This window comes from Puma concolor, chromosome B4 (genome assembly GCF_028749965.1).
Source record: "Puma concolor isolate L17-30 chromosome B4, mPumCon1.1.hap2, whole genome shotgun sequence".
In the NCBI taxonomy this organism is placed as follows: Eukaryota; Metazoa; Chordata; class Mammalia; order Carnivora; family Felidae; genus Puma; species Puma concolor.
In genome coordinates, this window is record NC_141673.1 from 96,327,747 (window position 1) to 96,346,181 (window position 18,435).

An 18,435-nucleotide genomic window follows, 5' to 3' on the forward strand; every position below is an offset into this window, starting at 1 on the left:
ATATTTTATTTGCTGTCTTACTGCCTCTTCTCCCACCAAACTACAGGCTCATTGAGGCCAGAAACATGTCTGTCTTCTTCATCTCTATGTCCGCGGCATTTGACACAAGAAGTAGTTACAGATGTTCCATAGCCATGTGTGGGTATGGGAACAAATGAATCATATTAAGTGTAATGCAATAGAAAGCTTTGGGGCGCCTGGGTGGCGCAGTCGGTTAAGCGTCCGACTTCAACCAGGTCACGATCTCACGGTCCGTGAGTTCGAGCCCCGCGTCGGGCTCTGGGCTGATGGCTCAGAGCCTGGAGCCTGTTTCCGATTCTGTGTCTCCCTCTCTCTCTGCCCCTCGCCCGTTCATGCTCTGTCTCTCTCTGTCCCAAAAATAAATAAACGTTGAAAAAAAAAATTAAAAAAAAAAAAAAAAAAGAAAGCTTAAATGCCATAAATAAAATTACCCTCGGAATAGCATGCATATCCTTTAAAATACAAGGCTCTGGGCCCCTCCTCCTCTCTCACCTGTTCATGCCCCACCCCCCACTCACCTACTTGTCATTCCTGGCCTCAGCCACTGTGCATACAGGCTGTTTCCTCCATCTGGAGCCCTCTGATTCCTCGTTTCACGTAGCTTAGCTTGGCTTACACATGTCTTCCTCTGAAAGGTCTTCTCGGATTCCCCCATCGGGTGTACCCACAGATTATTTACTGAATGCCTAATGTTTCCATTATCTGCTCACTCTCCACCCACCTCAGTCTATAAGCAACTTGAATACAGCAATGGGCCCTAGGTCTCATTAGCTGTGACAGCTCAAGCGAAAACAGATGCTCAGGAAAGTCATTAGAAGAATGAATGAGTGGGCACCTGGTGTCTCAGTCAGTTAAGTGTCTGACTCTTGGTTTCAGCTCAGGTCATGATCTCACGGTTCTTGGGTTCAAGCCCCACATGGAACTCTGCACTGACAGCACAGAGCCTGCTTGGGATTTTCTCTCTCTCTCTCCCTCTCTCTCTCTCTCAAAAATAAAATAAATAAACTTTAAAAAAAGAACAACAAATGAGCAAATGAATGAATTAATGCCGATAATACATTTCTAGAGAGAGGCTCTAGAAGTAAATAAATGGACTATCTTCCTTTGTAGACCTAACATTTGAATTTAGCATCATAGTTTGCATGTTGACAATTAAGTTACGAAAGTCCTTTAAAATTAATAGTATTCCTAGGTTCAACAGTCTTATTTAAACTTTCATAGAGTTTATATCATCATTTTGCTTTCAAGACTCTTTAACCCAGCCCACACCAAATTATCACAGAAATCACTGATGTTTTCTTCTTTAAGTAAATATACCCACAGGAAAGAGGAAACATTTATGTAAGTTCAGAGAAATCGAGAAAATTGTCTAGGATCAGAGAGCTAGTTCATAGCTGGTATCCAAACCCAAGTCGGATTCCAGGCCAGTGCCCATTTGATGAAACTAGGATTTTTCAAACTTTTTGTTAACCCCAGCCCACAGTCAGAAATACGTCTTACATTTCAACCCAGTAACAGCACATGCACACCCCCACACACTGATGAAACAAATGATATGAAAATATGAAATGATATTTCCCATTACTACCAATGGTAAATAAAAACATAGCAGAGTTAACATTGCATACGATTCTATTGGTATTTACATAGAGGATAAAAATCCAAAATTGAAAATAAACAAAAATTTAGACATGATTTTTCTTTAGTGAACAGATGTGCTTACCTGCTTGTAAATTCATTCCAGTGGAATACCTGAGGACAAATGTAGTAATTCCAGCTGCTGGACAAAGTGTACACCTGAGGATATACATCTAATACACTGTTGAACCTGGTTCTTTGCCTTTTTTAATCCAGGAAAAGTTGAAAACCCTAAAAATTCACCCAAATGTGTTGTTGTGATTGGTAATATAGTAATACTCTCTATGTAGAACTGGAAATTTATTAAAATCTCAATCTAAATAACAAACATAATACCTCTTAATCATTCTTCAGTATCAGAATGCAATGAAATTACTTATTCTCTTTTCTGTTCACGAAGGTTAATTCAATTATTGATTCAGAGTTATTGACTCAGATTCAGTGAAAAGCAAATGTATCTTTTATTCAATGTTTTCCCTGCAAGATTCAGATTTTCCTCTACAAAGGAATGATTGGGACTTTGAGAGAAAAATGAAGTGTAACAGTAACTCTCATTTTATTTCATTCAAGCTGATTTTATAATGTTCCCTTCCAGGGGTGCCTGGGTGGCTCAGTCGGTCAAGTGGCCGACTTCGGCTCAGGTCATGATCTCACAGCTTGTGAGTTCGAGCCCCACGTTGGGCTCCGTGCTGACAGCTCGGAGCCCGGAGCCTGCTTCCGATTCTGTGCCTCCCTCTCTCCCTGCCCTAACCCACTCGCAATCTATCTCTGTCTCTCTCAAAAATAAACATTAAAAAAGATTTTTTATAATGTTCCCTTCTATGTGTTGCAATAATGTCGGGAACATACAGCAGCTGGAATTATTACATTTTTAAGGAAAATTTAAAAACTGGAATGAACATCGTTTCAATGGAGTGCTGGTCGCTCTGATCGTATGGGGATGTGGGCCTGAGGCGTTAACTAGACTACACCCCCACTTACCCACCCAAGTAAAACATGTCAGTTTTCATTTGGAGCACTGAATGAAGTTTCAACACACTTCAAAGCTTGATGACAGGAACAAAGATTTAGAGGTTAGATGTGAAATTGGCATGTGTTTCAGACCAGGACAACTACAACCTTGAAAAATATTATATGCACTTCTACTACACAAAAAGCGTATTTGTCACTGGGACATCTTTGTCAATGGGTTATACAGAGCCTTCTCTCAGGATCCAACAGTTTATGAAAGTTATATTTCTCGTGTGGGCAGGCACTGGTATTGTCCACAAATTTTCCATAGGGATTCATTATTTCCAATATTAGCTAAGCCAACATTTGCTATCTTGCTGAGTACCGTGCCGTCTTCCAGATGCTCATTTTTTTGGTCATTTGACCACTCAGTGGGTAAGTACGTAGGTATTCACCTCTGGAAATGAAAAACAGGAGAGTAGCACATTGGCAAGTCGGGGGAAAAAAAAAAAAACAAAAGACCAACCCAGCTCTTTTAGCGTTGATCTCTCTAAACTTGCCAACTCAGACTTGATTCTGCAAATCCACTCAGTAGTAATTGCCAGTGTCACCTTTGCCTTCAAAGTGGATTTCGTCACCCAGCACTGACTTGGCTTTTTTAGAACTCTGTAGAAATAAACATTAAGCTATAGAAAACTCATAGCGATGCAAACAATTCTTACATATAGACATGTACATAAGTTCTGTTCAGTGTAGTGTCAGTGGAACACCTGGAACAATAGGATCCATTTCCCAGATGGCTTTTCCATTCCCATGTCTGGTGCTGTGGTGTGGATGGCTGGAAGACTGAGCTGGTGCTGTTGACCAGCGAACCTACCTGTGGTCTCTTAGTGGCTTGGGATTCTCAGAGCATCAGAGCTGTGTAGCTGTGTCTCAGGAGAAATCATCTGGGGATCAAGTACTCCAAGGGACCAAAGCAGAAGCTACAAGTCTCATTTTGACCCAGCCTCAGAATTCACACATCATCACTTCCACCATATTTTATTGGTTACAAAAGAGTCAGCCAAGTGAGATCTACCCTCAAGTGGTGGGGAATTCGACCCCGTTTCTTGACTGGAGGAATGTCCAATAATGACAGCCATCTTTTAAAACTGCCCTGTCTTTTGGAATCCTTGAATGTGTTTGACATGTTATAGTTTTCTTCCAAAATTGTTAATTAAGGATGCCCCCAAATCAGCCTAATATGCACTTTTACTACCCGAGTATCATGTCCAAAAGGACTTGCCAAATGAGATATTTTCCCAGTTCAAGAAATCTAAATCTTATTTCTGAGTTTATGTATCATGCTTTGCTTAATATTGTATCTTATGGCGACCAGAAATTCTGCCATGTATAGTAAGTAGATGTGGTCAGCTCCAACATCTGAACAAAATATTTCTACAGGCTTTGCTCACTGGCATCTCACTTGGTTTCAGTGAATCCATGAGGTTCAAGAAATTTAGGTGCCAAAGATTCATGATGAATAAACCATGATTGTTAATCAGTTTTTAATAACTCTGATATTGTTTCTGCTCATATTTGTTGTCCAAGCTTGTAATTTCTTTGCAATGTTTCCAGCTTAAATAAACATTGAATCAACAACATATTGTTCCAACTCAGAGATTATATTTAATCTAGCTATAAGTAAAATTAAATGTAAACAACTTAAAAAATCTTCCATAAAAATTGTCTTGTCACTCGTATCTGATATAACCAAAAGTGTTGGCAACTTACATCAGTGATGTTATCGAGTTAAATCACAAAATTTATAGCAGACTATAATTATGCTAAAACATAGCTTCTCTATGCTCTGCAATAAGACAGATTTGATGAGATATTATGGTATACAGATCTTCCTCGATTTACAACGGGGTTACATCCTGATAAATCCATCTTATGTTGAACATAGAGTACGTTTAAAATGCATTCAATACACCTAACCTACCAAGCATCATATCTTAGCTTAGTTTGCCTTAAATGTGCTCAGGGGCACCTGGGTGGCTCAGTCAGTTAAGCGTCCAACTTCAGCTCAGGTCATGATCTCACGGTTTGTGGGTTCGAGCCCCGCATCAGCTCGGAGCCTGGAGCCTGCTTCGGATCCTGTGTCCGCACCCCGCCCCGCCCCACCGCCCCTTCCCTGCTCACATTCTGTGTGTCTCCCTCTCAAAACTAAACAAACATTTAAAAAAAAACCTTCTCATGTGCTCAGAAATTTCCATTCGCATAAAGTTGGGCAAAATCATCTAATACAAAGCCTGTTTTATAATAAAGTGTTGGCTATTTCATAGAATTTATTGAATACTATGCTGAAAAACAGAATGCTTGTATGGGGGCAGAGTGATTTTAAGTGTATGGAGGTGTTTAGCCTCATGATCTTGTGGCTGACCGGGAGCTGTCGGCTGCCACCACCCAACATCAGGAGAGAGGATTGCTCAGCACATAGCCCGGAAAAAGATCAAATTCAAATTTTAAGCTCAGTTTCTACTCTTTGGCACCACCATAGTCCAAAAATTGGAAGCTGAACCCCGGTAAGTCAGCAGACTGTAAATTTCATTAAAAATTATGTGTCAAGTCTGTGGTTTTTGCTAAGCTTTGCGTGTTTAATTAAATCACGTTTAGGTGATTTTCATATTTAAGGTCCTTCCTCTACTTTTTCCTTTTTATAGGGCTTAGTCAACATTTTTCTCAATGTTGTTGTGTTTACGCTTCCAGATCCAGCAGTTAAACTTGACACACCTCTATATTTTGCACATCATCTCTTTTCTTCTAATGAGGATAAAACAACCCAATATGAAAGCAATGTATACTAGTTCAATTAAAATGTTACAGTAGTTGCAAACTGGGAAAAAAAAAAAAGTCGGATAATTTCCTTTCCAAAAACTACCCTGCTCATTCATAAATGAGACTCAGTTGAGTCTTGACACTTTGCTGACCCAGATAAAACATTGTAGGTTCCTCGCAACTAACTGCACATCCTATTAATATACAATTAAACTGTACAGTCGTAACATCCCGATATTATATGCATTAAATTGACCATATATGGGAAAGTTTAATGAGATGCCCAAAGCCTGCTACGTAATTTGCAGGGCCCAGTGCAAAATGAAAATGTGGCACCCTACCTGGCCATGGGTAAGTCAGTCCCCCCTTTCCAAGAGCCCACCACCTCAATCCAAGGGGAGAGGTGACCCCCGATGGAGTGTGCCAGCAGTCATGGGGCAGGAACAGAAATGGGGAAGCCAAGTGACCCAGGGCGCCAAGTGGTGGTAGGGAGTAGGCGACAAAGAACCTGTCTCAGGGAAGCAGAGAGACAATGGGAGGCAGGATCACGCCTGACCCCAGGCTCCAAGCTCTCAGTGCCTGCTCCATTGTCTCATCTGACTTCACGTTCATCACACAAAGACAAAATTAAGAATTTCGAGATGGTGACCACAAGAAGCTAAATTTGAAGCATGGGATCATTCTGAATGGGAGTCCCTGAGCAACTGCCCTGGTGGCATCACCATGAAGCTGGTCCTGGAGATGCCAGTGAGCAAAATGAGCAGGTAACCCAGTCCTGGCCAGCACCCCGCACCACACGGCCAGTCCTCGCCTGGCTGCGGGGTGTGCTGCAGGATGCCGAGCATCTGATGTACTCTCGTAATCTATTTTTTTATCTTTCTTTCTTTCCGGTCATGACCCATGTGTCATGTCTGAGTGCTCCTCTCTTCCAAGGCCTGTCCTCCTGAGGTGGGAAGTGTCAGGGAGACAGCCAATACGGCAGCAGGAATGTGCCAGCAATCAGATGGCCCTGGCCATCCCCTCTAACATTCCATACCTTTGGTACCTCCCTTCGTCTCTCTGGGCCTCTGCCTCCTTGCTATGCAATTTCTCATGTTATACTATTGGCTTCCTACTTATTAATTATTAATGAGAGGGTGAGACTAGGTGACCTCTAACATTCCCTCCAGGTCTGTTTCTGGAAGAAAGAGACAACACAAATCGGTGTTTGGCAAAAGGCGTTTGGCCTCTTGACTGTTTTGTCTTCATTTTTATTGGACTTGTTATAATCAATATAGTCTGATTCATCAAAGCCACATTTGAACTGTTTGGTGAGATGTCGTTGCTGCATAAAAGCCAAAAGAAAGGAGATGTGAGTAATGTGGATGTGTGTAGGCAAAGAAGGCCCTCGTTTCCTTAAGGCCTGGCAGCAGATGGGTTAATTCCATGACCCCAGATTTTAGAATGGCAATAATTAGTACCTGAGACAAGCTCTTTTATCTAAGATGCTCAAAGGGCTTTGTGGTCATTAACCCATTAATTCACCTGCCTCAAGCCATCAGGAGCTCAAGAAGAATCTTAGAAGACAAGCATGCTGGAAATGGAAACATCACCACAGTGAGGAGTGGCCATGAGTAACTAGCTGGGAGGGGGTGGGGGGGAAAGGGAAGGGTCACCAGAACAGTTCTCTTGGAAGAATTAAATGGGGAATCCTCTGCTGTTCTACAGACAGCAATGTAACTACTCACGAGGCTCTCTGAGTGAGTTCTCATGGATGTCCCATTTCATCATCTGGAAAAATCTCTTTACCCTTAAAGTAAACTTTAGATTAGCTTTTACAGTTTCCGACAAACCACAATTATGCCTAAAGCAAGTAAAGGAGAGGACTCTCCTCCCTGGAATATTCTTCTCTCAAAGGCTGGGGGGGAGGGGGGGATGGCTCTTTAAAGCTGAAGAGTCTCTAAAGATAGAGCACCACTTCAGAATGAATTTGTCTGGGGTTTGTTAAGGTCCTGACTTGTTTGCTGGTAGTTTCCATTAAAAAGCTTCTGCTGGAAAACCACACTGCTAAGACCTGCCTTCACAAGGTCAGGAATTCTATCATTAGACTCTCCCAGCTGAACAATCCACCCATCACCTAGGATGGCCAGGTGCTATGGGGGCATAAAATGTGGAGACTGACCCCCCACCAAGCAGCTATAACTCTAATCAAGGGGGTGAGGCCAATACAAAGAAAATAAATTAATACATTTATTATTTATTACTATTTTGAATTCATTGATTATTTTATTTATTGAAAATCGATTGATGCAAATAAAATGGACCGAAAGTATGGTTTCCACTAATTGTGAAGAGCACAGACCCAACCCCAGCATGCCTTGGAGTTCATGGTAGGAGGTAAGTGGTGAGGGCTCCAGGGATTAAGGGAGTCAGGGAAGCTCACAGAGGAAATAAGAGATAAATCTTAGAGGTAGGGAAAGTATTTGGTTAGGGAACAGGATCAGCGGAAATAAAGCAAAAGGCAATTCAGGTCATGGACAACATCTAAGAGAAGGCAATCAGACCGGAGTTTGTTTCTTTATGCACAGTGGGAAAACCAACCTGGATAAACCATAGGGCTAGGAGACCTGAAAGAAATACAGTTGGATGAGAAAGATAGGGCCAGATCGCAGAGTGACTGGAAACCAAACTAACAAGTACTGACTTGGGGTCTTTGGAAGTCCTCTATCAAAATGCAAATACCCAGTGAAAGAACCAAGGAGTAAACTGGGGGGTGTAGAGGTGCGCTCAGTATAGGCTGGACACTACTAATGTGTTCCATTATACACTGTCACAGGAGAAAAGGGATTTGTTACACCAATATTGGCCGGTAAATTCAACTATGAGTTCCATCTTTGGCCTTGGGATGCCCTGATGGAATGAAACCCAGAACAGGTGTCTTCTGATAGGAATGAGGAGACGAAGGACAACAGGAAATTGTACCAAAGGCTTCGGCATTACCAGAAAGAGCTGGTCAAGGTAGGGGCCCACACTTGTTGGACAGCCAAAGCCTGAGGAAAGACTTACACTGGATAGGGAAGAGTCGTAGAGAAGACAAATTTCCCCTAATTCACAATTTTGCCAACCGCTGGCCCTTTTAATGCACATAACCCTTCTTTAGGGCCCAGTAAAACTCTTATTCATTAAATGGATACTATTTTGGATCTCACAACCAAAATCAGGATGTGGGGAAGAATCCAGATGGCTCTTTAGGGAGGAGGTCAGACGGAGAGTGAAGTGTCCTCACGTAAGGCCAACTGAAGGCCTCTTGCAGCTTCCTAAACACAGTGGAGTATATGGGGAGGAAGCCGTCTTTTCCTAAAGTCACCTTCAGGACCCCCTAAGGCCAAGGTGCCTCAAGTTAGCAATAGCATAGAAAATAATTGTTCTCGGGGCGCCTGGGTGGCTCAGTCAGTTGAGCGGCCGACTTCGGCTCAGGTCATGATCTCGCGGTCCGTGAGTTCGAGCCCCGCGTCGGGCTCTCAGAGCCTGGAGCCTGTTTCAGATTCTGTGTCTCCCTCTCTCTGACCCTCCCCCGTTCATGCTCTGTCTCTCTCTGTCTCAAAAACAAATAAACGTTAAAAAAAAAAAAAAGAAAAGAATTGTTCTCACCAAAGAAAGCTCTGGAGAAAAGTTGCCGTGAAACTGGAATAGGTGTGTCCTTCCGGTTCTTTTTATAGGCACTGCAGGAACCTGAGTGAGGGCCTTCCGCCCATTTGGGGAGAGATTAAAGAAGCTGCGATTGTCTCCTTCTTACTCATTGGCAGTTACAACCTCGCAGCCACTACCACCTCAGCTTCCAGCGTGGACACAGAGAAGGTAAGTGGGAACGAAGGGGCCATGTCCTTAGCTATAAACCAGGATTGCTCCAGCCATCTGGCTTGGGAATAACTGAAGGGGAATAGAGCTAGAAGTATCCAATTGCCAAGTACTTTTTTCCTAAAGAATGTGTGGAATTTTTTTTTCTTGGGCAGCCTCAGTGACGACATAGATGTTGGTGCTCAATGGTCCCAAAAGGTAGTTGAAGCAGGGACCATTTTGCATAATTCTTTGATGAACAAATAGTAGGTATTTAGCAATAACATGTTCTGTTGGATTGACTTACGTTAAAAGAAGGAACGGCCATTAGAATTACTAGGAAGAATAATCTGCCTGTCTCCCTCAAGCAGTGCATCAGTGTCTCGAATGATCCGATGATCAATTAACGTTGACAGCACTCATTCTGGAGTCCGACCTAACTGGAATCTCATCAACCATGCAACCTTTGTCACATACCCTATTTTGTGAAAATGATCCTGCCTCGGGTTTCAAAAAGGCTTGGTGGAAACTGACGTGAAAATGGATGAAGCATCGGGAAGTAGACATTGTTCTGCTTTTCCCAGCAGAATGGAGCCAGGCGAGATTTCAGGGTTTGATAGTTTGGGGACGTTGTATCCAGTATGTCCAGGTGTCTTCTTTTGGGAATGAGAGACCTTATAGTGCCCAAACAGGACTACCCAATGGGCGCTCTTATGGGCGGATGTAGTCAGAAATTTGTCTCATCTTTCTTCCGCAGGGAAACAGAAGTCCATTCTCGTGAGGTCCGCCTACAAGTCACCATGTATGAGGACTGCGTCAAGTCCACTGAGGACTATTATTTCCTCTGTGACAATGAGGGGCCATGGAGCACTGTTCTAGAGTCCCTGGCAATAATTGGCATAGTAGTTACGATTATCCTACTCTTGGCGTTTCTCTTCCTCATGCGAAGGGTTCAAGACTGCAGCCAGTGGAATGTCCTTCCCACTCAGTTCCTCTTCCTCCTGGGTGTGTTGGGACTCTTTAGCCTCACGTTTGCCTTCATCACTCAGTTCAATCAGCAAACTGCCCCTGTACGCTACTTTCTCTTTGGGGTTCTCTTTGCTCTCTGTTTCTCATGCCTCTTGGCTCATGCCTCCAACCTGGTGAAGCTGGTCCGGGGCAGAGTCTCCTTCTCTTGGACAACAATTCTGTGCATTGCTATTGGTGTCAGCTTGCTGCAGATAATCATTGCCACTGAGTATGTGACTCTCATGATGACCAGGGGTATGATGTTCATGCATATGACACCCTGTCAGCTCAACGTGGACTTTGTTGTGCTCCTGGTCTATGTCCTCTTCCTGATGGCCCTCACATTCTTCGTCTCCAAAGCCACTTTCTGTGGCCCATGTGAGAACTGGAAGCAACATGGAAGGCTCATCTTCGTCACTGTGCTCATCTCCATCATTATCTGGGTAGTGTGGATCTCCATGCTCCTGAGAGGCAACCCACAGTTCCAGCGGCAGCCCCAGTGGGATGACCCTGTCATCTGTATTGCCCTGGTCACCAATGCATGGGTCTTCCTGCTGCTGTACATCATACCCGAGCTCTGCATTCTCTACAGATCGAGCAAGCAGACTTGCCCTTTACCAGGCAATGCCTGCCCAGCCCCAGCCTACCAATGCAGCTTCAGAGTGGAGAACCAGGAACTCTCACGAGGTACTTTCCCAGGGGTTTCAGGGAGTAGGGAGGCTTTCCTGTGGGAAAAACAGGAGAGAAATTGAGAAATAGGATGAACCAAGAGGGAACAATTTAGATGGGTGACTTACTATTTCCAAAAAGGAGGTAAAGATACCTGGAATCAAGGTTAGACTTTTACGAAAAATCAGTTCTTCCAAAATACAGAGATTTATGGGGGAGAGGCCAAGACAGAAATGAATCAAAGGCCCTAAATAAAGAGGGTGTGACTGAGTGCTCACGCCGGGTAAAGAAAGGCACCCACTATAAAGTGAGTTAACTAGCACCAAATTAGGCTTGGACCATGCAGCTGCATGGCATATGATGCTAAGTCCAGACGTTTGGGCCATCAGATGCAAAAGTCAATCCAGGTAACATGTGATTGACATTTTTAAAAATTTAAGTCTTGAAGCTAATTTGCCCAAACATCATAATAAACTGATTCATAGGACTCATCACTTCATTAACGTCACAAAGCCCAATAACTTCTAAATCTCTACTTTTCAAACCATTCACTGCTTGAAAGCCTTCAAAGTTTGCAAAAAGTGACCGGAAGAGCCATCGAATCAGAATTCTAATAAAGGCTCAGATATGTAATCATTAACAGAAATAAAGCAACTTGCTTATGTGACATTTTCAAAAAATTTCTGGTCAGATTTTGTTTTTATCTTTATGTAAGACCAAGCCACCTGTCTATACTTGGTTAATGAATAAAATAGATTAACCATGACAACAAAAATGCTTGGACCCTAACAACCTGGGAGATAGTGGCTAATTTTGGTTGTCTAGAAATATGTCAAACCCCATTCATTCCCTTCTGAAACATCTGGCCTATTATTCATAACCCAATATCATAGTTTTACATCAATTTTTGTGTCTTAATAGGCATCTGATTCCTCACAATTTATTTCTAATGTGCAAAATGATGTTATTTTAAATGTATATCACACATAATGTTCACCAGGCTCAAAAAAATTAATAGAAGCCTTCCCTTTAAGTGCATACACTTTTTTGAGCTGTCATCTATGGCTAATTACACATTCAAATTAAATCCTGTTCAGAGAGATGCAGCCATTCATTCTTTTCAGTTCAGTTGACCGAGAGTAGGAAATTGATGCTATACATCCTTCCTTTAACAGTTTTTCCTTGCTTGTTGATGGTGCGTCGTCAGATCACTAAGGTTTATGGCAGAATTGCAGAGTCAATCCCTGAAACTACGTTTTGTAGTTCTCACCAGAAGATTAGATAAAATTTCTTGTGTTGTTTTATTGTCGTTGTATATTTCCAAGAAACAAAAGCCGAGAGAAAGAGAGAGAGGGGTTCTTAGAATTGTATAATACCCCATACATACTGGGACTTGTAATGATCAAGAGTCCATACCCCAAAACACAAGTGTTTTAAGTGTTCTAAGGAGGGTTTGGTGAAAGACCAAGGGCTTGGTACTATCCTTGTTACTCGAGCATGGTTAGAAAATCCATTTCTGAGCAGGAAATGCCTGCCAGTGACAGTCACTGTCAAAGCAGTTTGGTGTTTTGTTTGTTTTTATTGTAGACAGAGAGAGAGCATGAGTGGGAGAGAGGGGCAAAGGGAAAGAGGGAGAGAGAGAGAGAGAGAGAGAGAGTCTTAAGCAGGCTCCACGCTCAGCTCAGAGCCCAACACAGGGCTTGATCCCACGACCCCAGGATCATGACCTGAGTCGAAATCAAGAATCAGACACTCAACCAACTGAGCCACTCAGGTGCCCCCAGTTTGATGTTGTGTTAAAAAAAATAATAATAATAAATCAGTAGTGTAGCAAAGGACATACAGATTGCTCTCCACATTGGTCAGAATAACCAGAAACTTAAACTGGGACAACAGAATCAGAATCTAGGTCACCTGGGAAAAATTACAAATATCAAAACTTAGAAGAATAATTAAAACTCAGTACAAAATAGAGGATTCCACCAAGCTCAGGAAAACATACCAGTAGACACAAAATAGATAAGAGCCAGACTAGAAGAGTACGATAACAAGAACTTGAGAAACCCTACGTACGTATTATAGGTCACAAGCTAGCAATAGGCAAGCAGCTTACCACTGCCTTTGTTTTCCTTTGCTCAAGAAACACAGTGCTATATAAACAGACGTGTGGTCAGCAAGAACAATCAGGCTGTTGTGCTGGGCGTCAGTCAGCCAGTCGCCAACAAGAATACCCATTCCAGTCCTGGGATCCACCAATGAGAAGTGTGGGGGACTTGGGGAGGCTGAGGGAAAACCACAAAGACAGTTAAAGGGTTATAACATCAGACCCATGTGGAAAGGTTAATACAATGGAATAGACAGTAGTTCTTAAGGTGCCTTCCTCACAGACCATGCCAGTTCTCTCTCTAAATTCTGTATACCGAAACATGACATTTTGTGTGAGCCCATGAGGCATGCGTTTGTCATGAGACTCTTCTGATTAATACTGCCTGTAGCTGTGACTCCAGTCACATAATTATTTGATTGACCACTGGGTTGTGAGATGAGAATTATTCATCTGAAAGAAGAGAAAGACAAGAGGAGATTAGCAGGGAATTTCACAAGTATGAAGACCTCTCTCCAAGAGGCTGTTGTCCTGTTTTCTGTCTCCAACTAAAGACAATCTGTAGAAGTGAACTCAAACCAAAGCACAAAGGATTTAGATTGACTGTGAAAATAAGAGTAAACACTGAAATAGATCAGCAAAGGGGATTAAGGACTCTATTTCCCTGGGATTCTTTCAAAAGAAGATTAGGCTTTATGTCTCTGAAGTGGCTTATGAACTTAATTCCGAGATCTAAAAACATCCGGGTGGAGAATAAAAATGCACTCAAGCATGTTCCCACAGGACACCAAACAAATGGTTATAAATATTCTTTGCCCTCTATTATAAATGCATTCCTAGAAGGCTGTATATTGATTATATTTTTTAAACCAGTTGTCCTTTTAACTGAGATTTTTTTTTTTAACGTTTATTCATTATTGAGAGACAGAGGGAGACAGAGCATGAGCATGGGAGGGGCAGAGAGAGGGGGAGACACAAAATCCCAAGCAGGCTCCAGGCCGAGCTGTCAGCACAGAGCTTGATGCGGAGCTTGAACTCACAAACCACGAGATCATGACCTGAGCCGAAGTCAGACACTTAACCAACTGAGCCACCCAGGCGCCCCCTTTTAACCGAGAATTTTAAATGCAATATAATTTGTGGAGATCTTAAATATAGAATATCAGCCATCAAAATTTTTTTGTGAAGGGAAATCTCCTATTCTAAATATTGCTTACTTCATCTGCCCTAGTTTACTTAAGGTATTGTTATATCAAGTTTGCTATAAGCAAGGCCCATGTATATATATATATTTTTTTTTTAAACATTTATTTACTTTGAGAGAGAGAGAGGGTGCACACATGCACACGAGCATGAGCAGGGGAGAGGCAGAGAGAGGGAGAGAGAGAATCCCAAGCAGGCTCCACACTGTCAGAGCAGAGCCTGACTCAGGACTCCATCTCACAAACCAAACTGTGAAATTATGACCTGAGCCAAAATCCAGAGTCAGACGCCTAACCAGCTGAGCCACCCAGGCACCCCAAGACCCATGTATATTTTAAAATATCACATTATTGTGGGCATTTTTTTCTGTTCATTGTTTGAAGGTGTACAAACCTAGCATGATTCTTTTTGAAGGCTTTAAGATAAAAACAATGAGTCTATGCAGTGTAAAAGTGGTTCAATGACTGTAAAATGATGTGAACCAAGAGAATGTTCCCGCAAACTTAAGCCCATTCATTGGGCTGTTTGCCTTATAGTAAATACGAGCTTTTGCTGGACGGCCCTTTTTTTTTTTTTTTAATTTTTTTTTTTAATGTTTTTATTTATTTTTGAGACAGAGAGAGACAGAGCATGAGTGGGGAAGGGGCAGAGAGAGAGGGAGACACAGAATCTGAGGCAGGCTCCAGGCTCTGAGCTGTCAGCACAGAGCCCGACGCGGGGCTCGAACTCACAGACTGTGAGATCGTGACCCGGGCTGAAGTCAGACGCTCAACTGACTGAGCCACCCAGACGCCCCTGCACGGCCTTTTTGACAATTCTCAGCATGTTTTTCTTCAAGGCACCCCCTTCCTAGGAGAAACCCAATTTCAGTGGTCCCAAGTGGTGTAGTTTTTGTTTGCTCTTTCTCAGGAACAACTCTCAGAACTGCTGTTTTATCACCTTCAAGAGCTACAGGTTACAGAGAGAGTCGTGGTATAAAGTAGGGAAGACTACAGTGAGTCTGGGCAGGATTTGTCTGGTCTGAGGACGGATAAGGCACAGGTGTGACATTCCTAAAGATCCAGAGAGCGTGAGATAATTGTGCAGCATGGGGCAGCAGAAAGAACGCAGAATCTGGATGCCCTGGCTTGAGGCTCAGCTCTGCTTCCTGCCAACTTTGAGACCAAACCAAGCTCCTCAACGTCTAGAAGCTCAGGCTCCTTGCCTAAATGATGGCTATAATGTCTCTGCCTCTTCCCTGTATAAACATAAGGTCTTCCTTACTCAACTCAGATTTCACAGCATGAAGTGGCTGCAGGATGAACAGAAAGAGGAAAACACTTTGGTGTTTTCCTTTGGTAAATCCATGAACAGCAGCCAGTCCTGGAGAATTCTGGAGAATGAAGCTTCTCTGGTGTCTAGTCTAGTCTGATGAGAATGTTGGGTGGATGTCGGTCCCTAAGGAGCTGAGTGTGAAGGAGTCTCGTTATACCTCAAGGAACACAGTTAAACCGAGAATTCAGTTCGTTCTGTCATGAAGGAAAGAATAGCATTTCATATTTCACAGGGTCCAACCCTCTAGAAAAAAATGACAGTGGGAAGACAATGTCAGATCATCACGTATGACCACACCACCAGCACCACCATGGGTAATAATATGCAGAGTACAGTAATATGGTGTTTTCGATGATCATGCCCTACTCCAAGGGTCGTACACATATTGAACGACTTAATCCTCAAGACAATCCTATGAAGGACATTTGCTATTATGATCATCATGATCTCCCTTTTATTCGCATCAGGAAACAAAGGCAACCAAAGGTTAAGAAACTTGGCCCCAGGTCACACAGCTAGCGAGAGAGCCCCTAAGTGTGAACACTGGGGCATGGCCATGTCTGTGACCATCAAACAACAGATACGTAATGCGCAAGGGCCTGACCTCGGAGACAGACACAGCTCAAAAGTCTTGTTGAGGGGACCGACATTAAACACATAACCGCGCATGGGATTATTCTATGTCCTGAACACACGTACGCCATCCATAGTCAACCTTCCTCATGAGCTTTCAAGCCCTCTTTTTTTAAATCATAGATTCACGGGAAAAAGAAAAAAAAATCAGCCTCGACTGAGAATTCCTTTCTAAAAGGCCAAGAACCTCTTTGCAAGGCCTTGAGTCTCCTCATAGTCCTCATGTGCTGTTTCCACGTGAATCTCTGACACTAACCCAGCCCTTCCCTCCTTTGGCTTTCAGCCCGAGACAGTGATGGAGCTGAGGAGGATGTAGCATTAACTTCATATGGTACCCCCATTCAGCTGCAGGTAAATGTGCTCGTCTACAATCACCAAGGAGGGATATAGCAAGCCCACCTTCCACAGGAGAGCTGTCAGGCTTCATTTCCAATGTCTTTACTGACCTGAGAGAGGACAGGCAGGGCAGGCTCGTCCCTCCAAGTCTGTGCAGCTTCAGTCATCCAGATATAATGCCTTTGTCTCTGCCCGAGCCCCTCCAAATCCCCATGGCCCCTCCATTAACGATGTACTCCAATATAGGTGAATGTCGCTGGAAAGAAAAGGCAGCTTGAAGGGTTCCTGTGAGGGTGAAGAGGAGCAAGCTCGCTGCTTTTTGCCTTGGGGACAACAGGGACTTGTGAATATGAATGAGGTCACATCTGCTTTTAGTATCTATCAGTTGTCTAGATGATCCCCTGAGCCCCGCTGGCTGCCTCTCTGAGTCACCGTCTAGCTCCCGCAGCTCAGGCTGCCCCCAAGAACTGGGTTAGGTCCGTCACCACCATCAGCAGATGGGTGTAACCGATTTTAATTCTTTCAGACAAAAGCAGAGGGAGCGCTACTGAGCAGAAGGGGAGGCAACTTGCGTTTGTGCCACGATGGCTTGAGGGCACACAGATGCAGGCAGCCAAAAATACCACACTGGGACACGGTTCTTGTATTTTGATCCCCGTAACTGAAATCTGAGGGTGAAAGTCATGCTCAGATTGTTTGTTTGATGGACCGTACACGGCAACTCTAATCCTAATCCTTCTGGTCTGTTATCTGAGACTTTGCCTTTTCCTGGAATGGCACACAGCCCAGGATACAGATAGATCGTTTGCCGTCATTAACCCTTTGGAGGGCATTTACATGATGAGATCTTTATTATACCTTCTCCAAGAATTTCTTGGATTACTTCGATGTCCAGTGATCAGCTCTTCAAGAATCTTGCAAAAAGATTCTTGTTACTGGCTAAGAAGGAAGATGGTAAAACAAAGTTCTGATGTGGGTAGCCTCAATATTTTTTTTCTTTATCAACAAAGGACTGAATGAAGCTGAAATGGTATTTCAAACGTAGCTCTGGAGAGTATCATCCCTTGTGTTGGCTCAGAAAGTTGACAATGGATTTCTTCTTCTTTTCCAGACTGTTGATCCTGTACAAGAGTGTTTCATCCCACTGCCTAAACCAAGCTCCCAGGAAGACGCAGAAATACAAAGTCCGTAGGAAACATGTGCAGTGAAAACTCAGAAGATCATCCCAATGGAGCCCTGATGGGTTGCTGGGGAGTCCTGAGTCACACTATCAACAGAGTATGGGCTCATCCTTCCTCCCCTGCTTCCTAGCCCATTCCATCCATCTGGGACCCATCATCAGAAGACCACACTCTCAAGCAAAATTACAATCTTGCTGGCCACCCTACCTTGATTATGTGTCTCTTTCTTCCTTTGTGCAACTGAAAGATTCCCTTCCTTAGCAATGCAAAAACAAATTGGCACCTCTTACTAATGGGGCCAGAAGACCTTGGTCTGAAAAAAATAGGGCCATATTAATGTGACAAAATATAGAGGTCCAGGGATGCCTGGGTGGCTCAGTTGGTTAAGCGTCTGGCTCTTGATTTCAGCTCAGGTCACGATCTCATGTTCGTGAGATGAACCCTTGCATCAGGCTCTGCACTGACAGCCAGAGGCCTGCTTAGGATTCTCTCTCTCCCTCTCTCTCTCTCTCTCTCTCGAGGGAGGTCAGTAGCAACTTACTACTAGATTGATCCTCTAGTCATGTTTTATAAAGGGACCCTAAATGAGTAACCCAGAATTTGCAACAAAAATTATAGCAAAATCCTTGGGATCCCCACAATTGGGTATACTAAATAACACAGACATTTCATGGGCTTGCAAGCTGGCAGCAAACTGGCAGCTTCCTCCCATGGTTTTAGCACCCCATGACAGCGAGTATG

The 18,435-nt window shown here is 43.3% G+C and overlaps 1 protein-coding gene and 1 long non-coding RNA gene across 3 annotated transcripts; one reads left to right on the forward strand and one right to left on the reverse strand.

Annotated features, from left to right (window-relative positions):
- Positions 1 to 537: 537 nt before the first annotated feature.
- On the reverse strand, positions 538 to 18,177 carry LOC147579306 (uncharacterized). Its single transcript, XR_015253796.1, has 3 exons — positions 16,624 to 18,177; positions 9,061 to 10,979; positions 538 to 8,036 (listed from the first exon to the last, which is right to left on the reverse strand). It is a non-coding gene; the product is annotated as an uncharacterized LOC147579306 (long non-coding RNA).
- GPRC5D (G protein-coupled receptor class C group 5 member D) lies at positions 10,047 to 17,900 on the forward strand. 2 transcript variants are annotated; one of them, XM_025930772.2, is made up of 3 exons: positions 10,047 to 10,941; positions 16,461 to 16,528; positions 17,625 to 17,900. In XM_025930772.2, exons 1-3 carry the CDS (start codon positions 10,047 to 10,049, stop codon positions 17,703 to 17,705), a joined length of 1,044 nt encoding a protein of 347 aa, XP_025786557.2. In that variant the 3' UTR covers positions 17,706 to 17,900. The 2 variants fall into 2 exon arrangements, with proteins under 2 accessions (XP_025786557.2, XP_086570169.1); XM_086714043.1 differs by lacking the exon at positions 16,461 to 16,528.
- Positions 18,178 to 18,435: the final 258 nt, after the last annotated feature.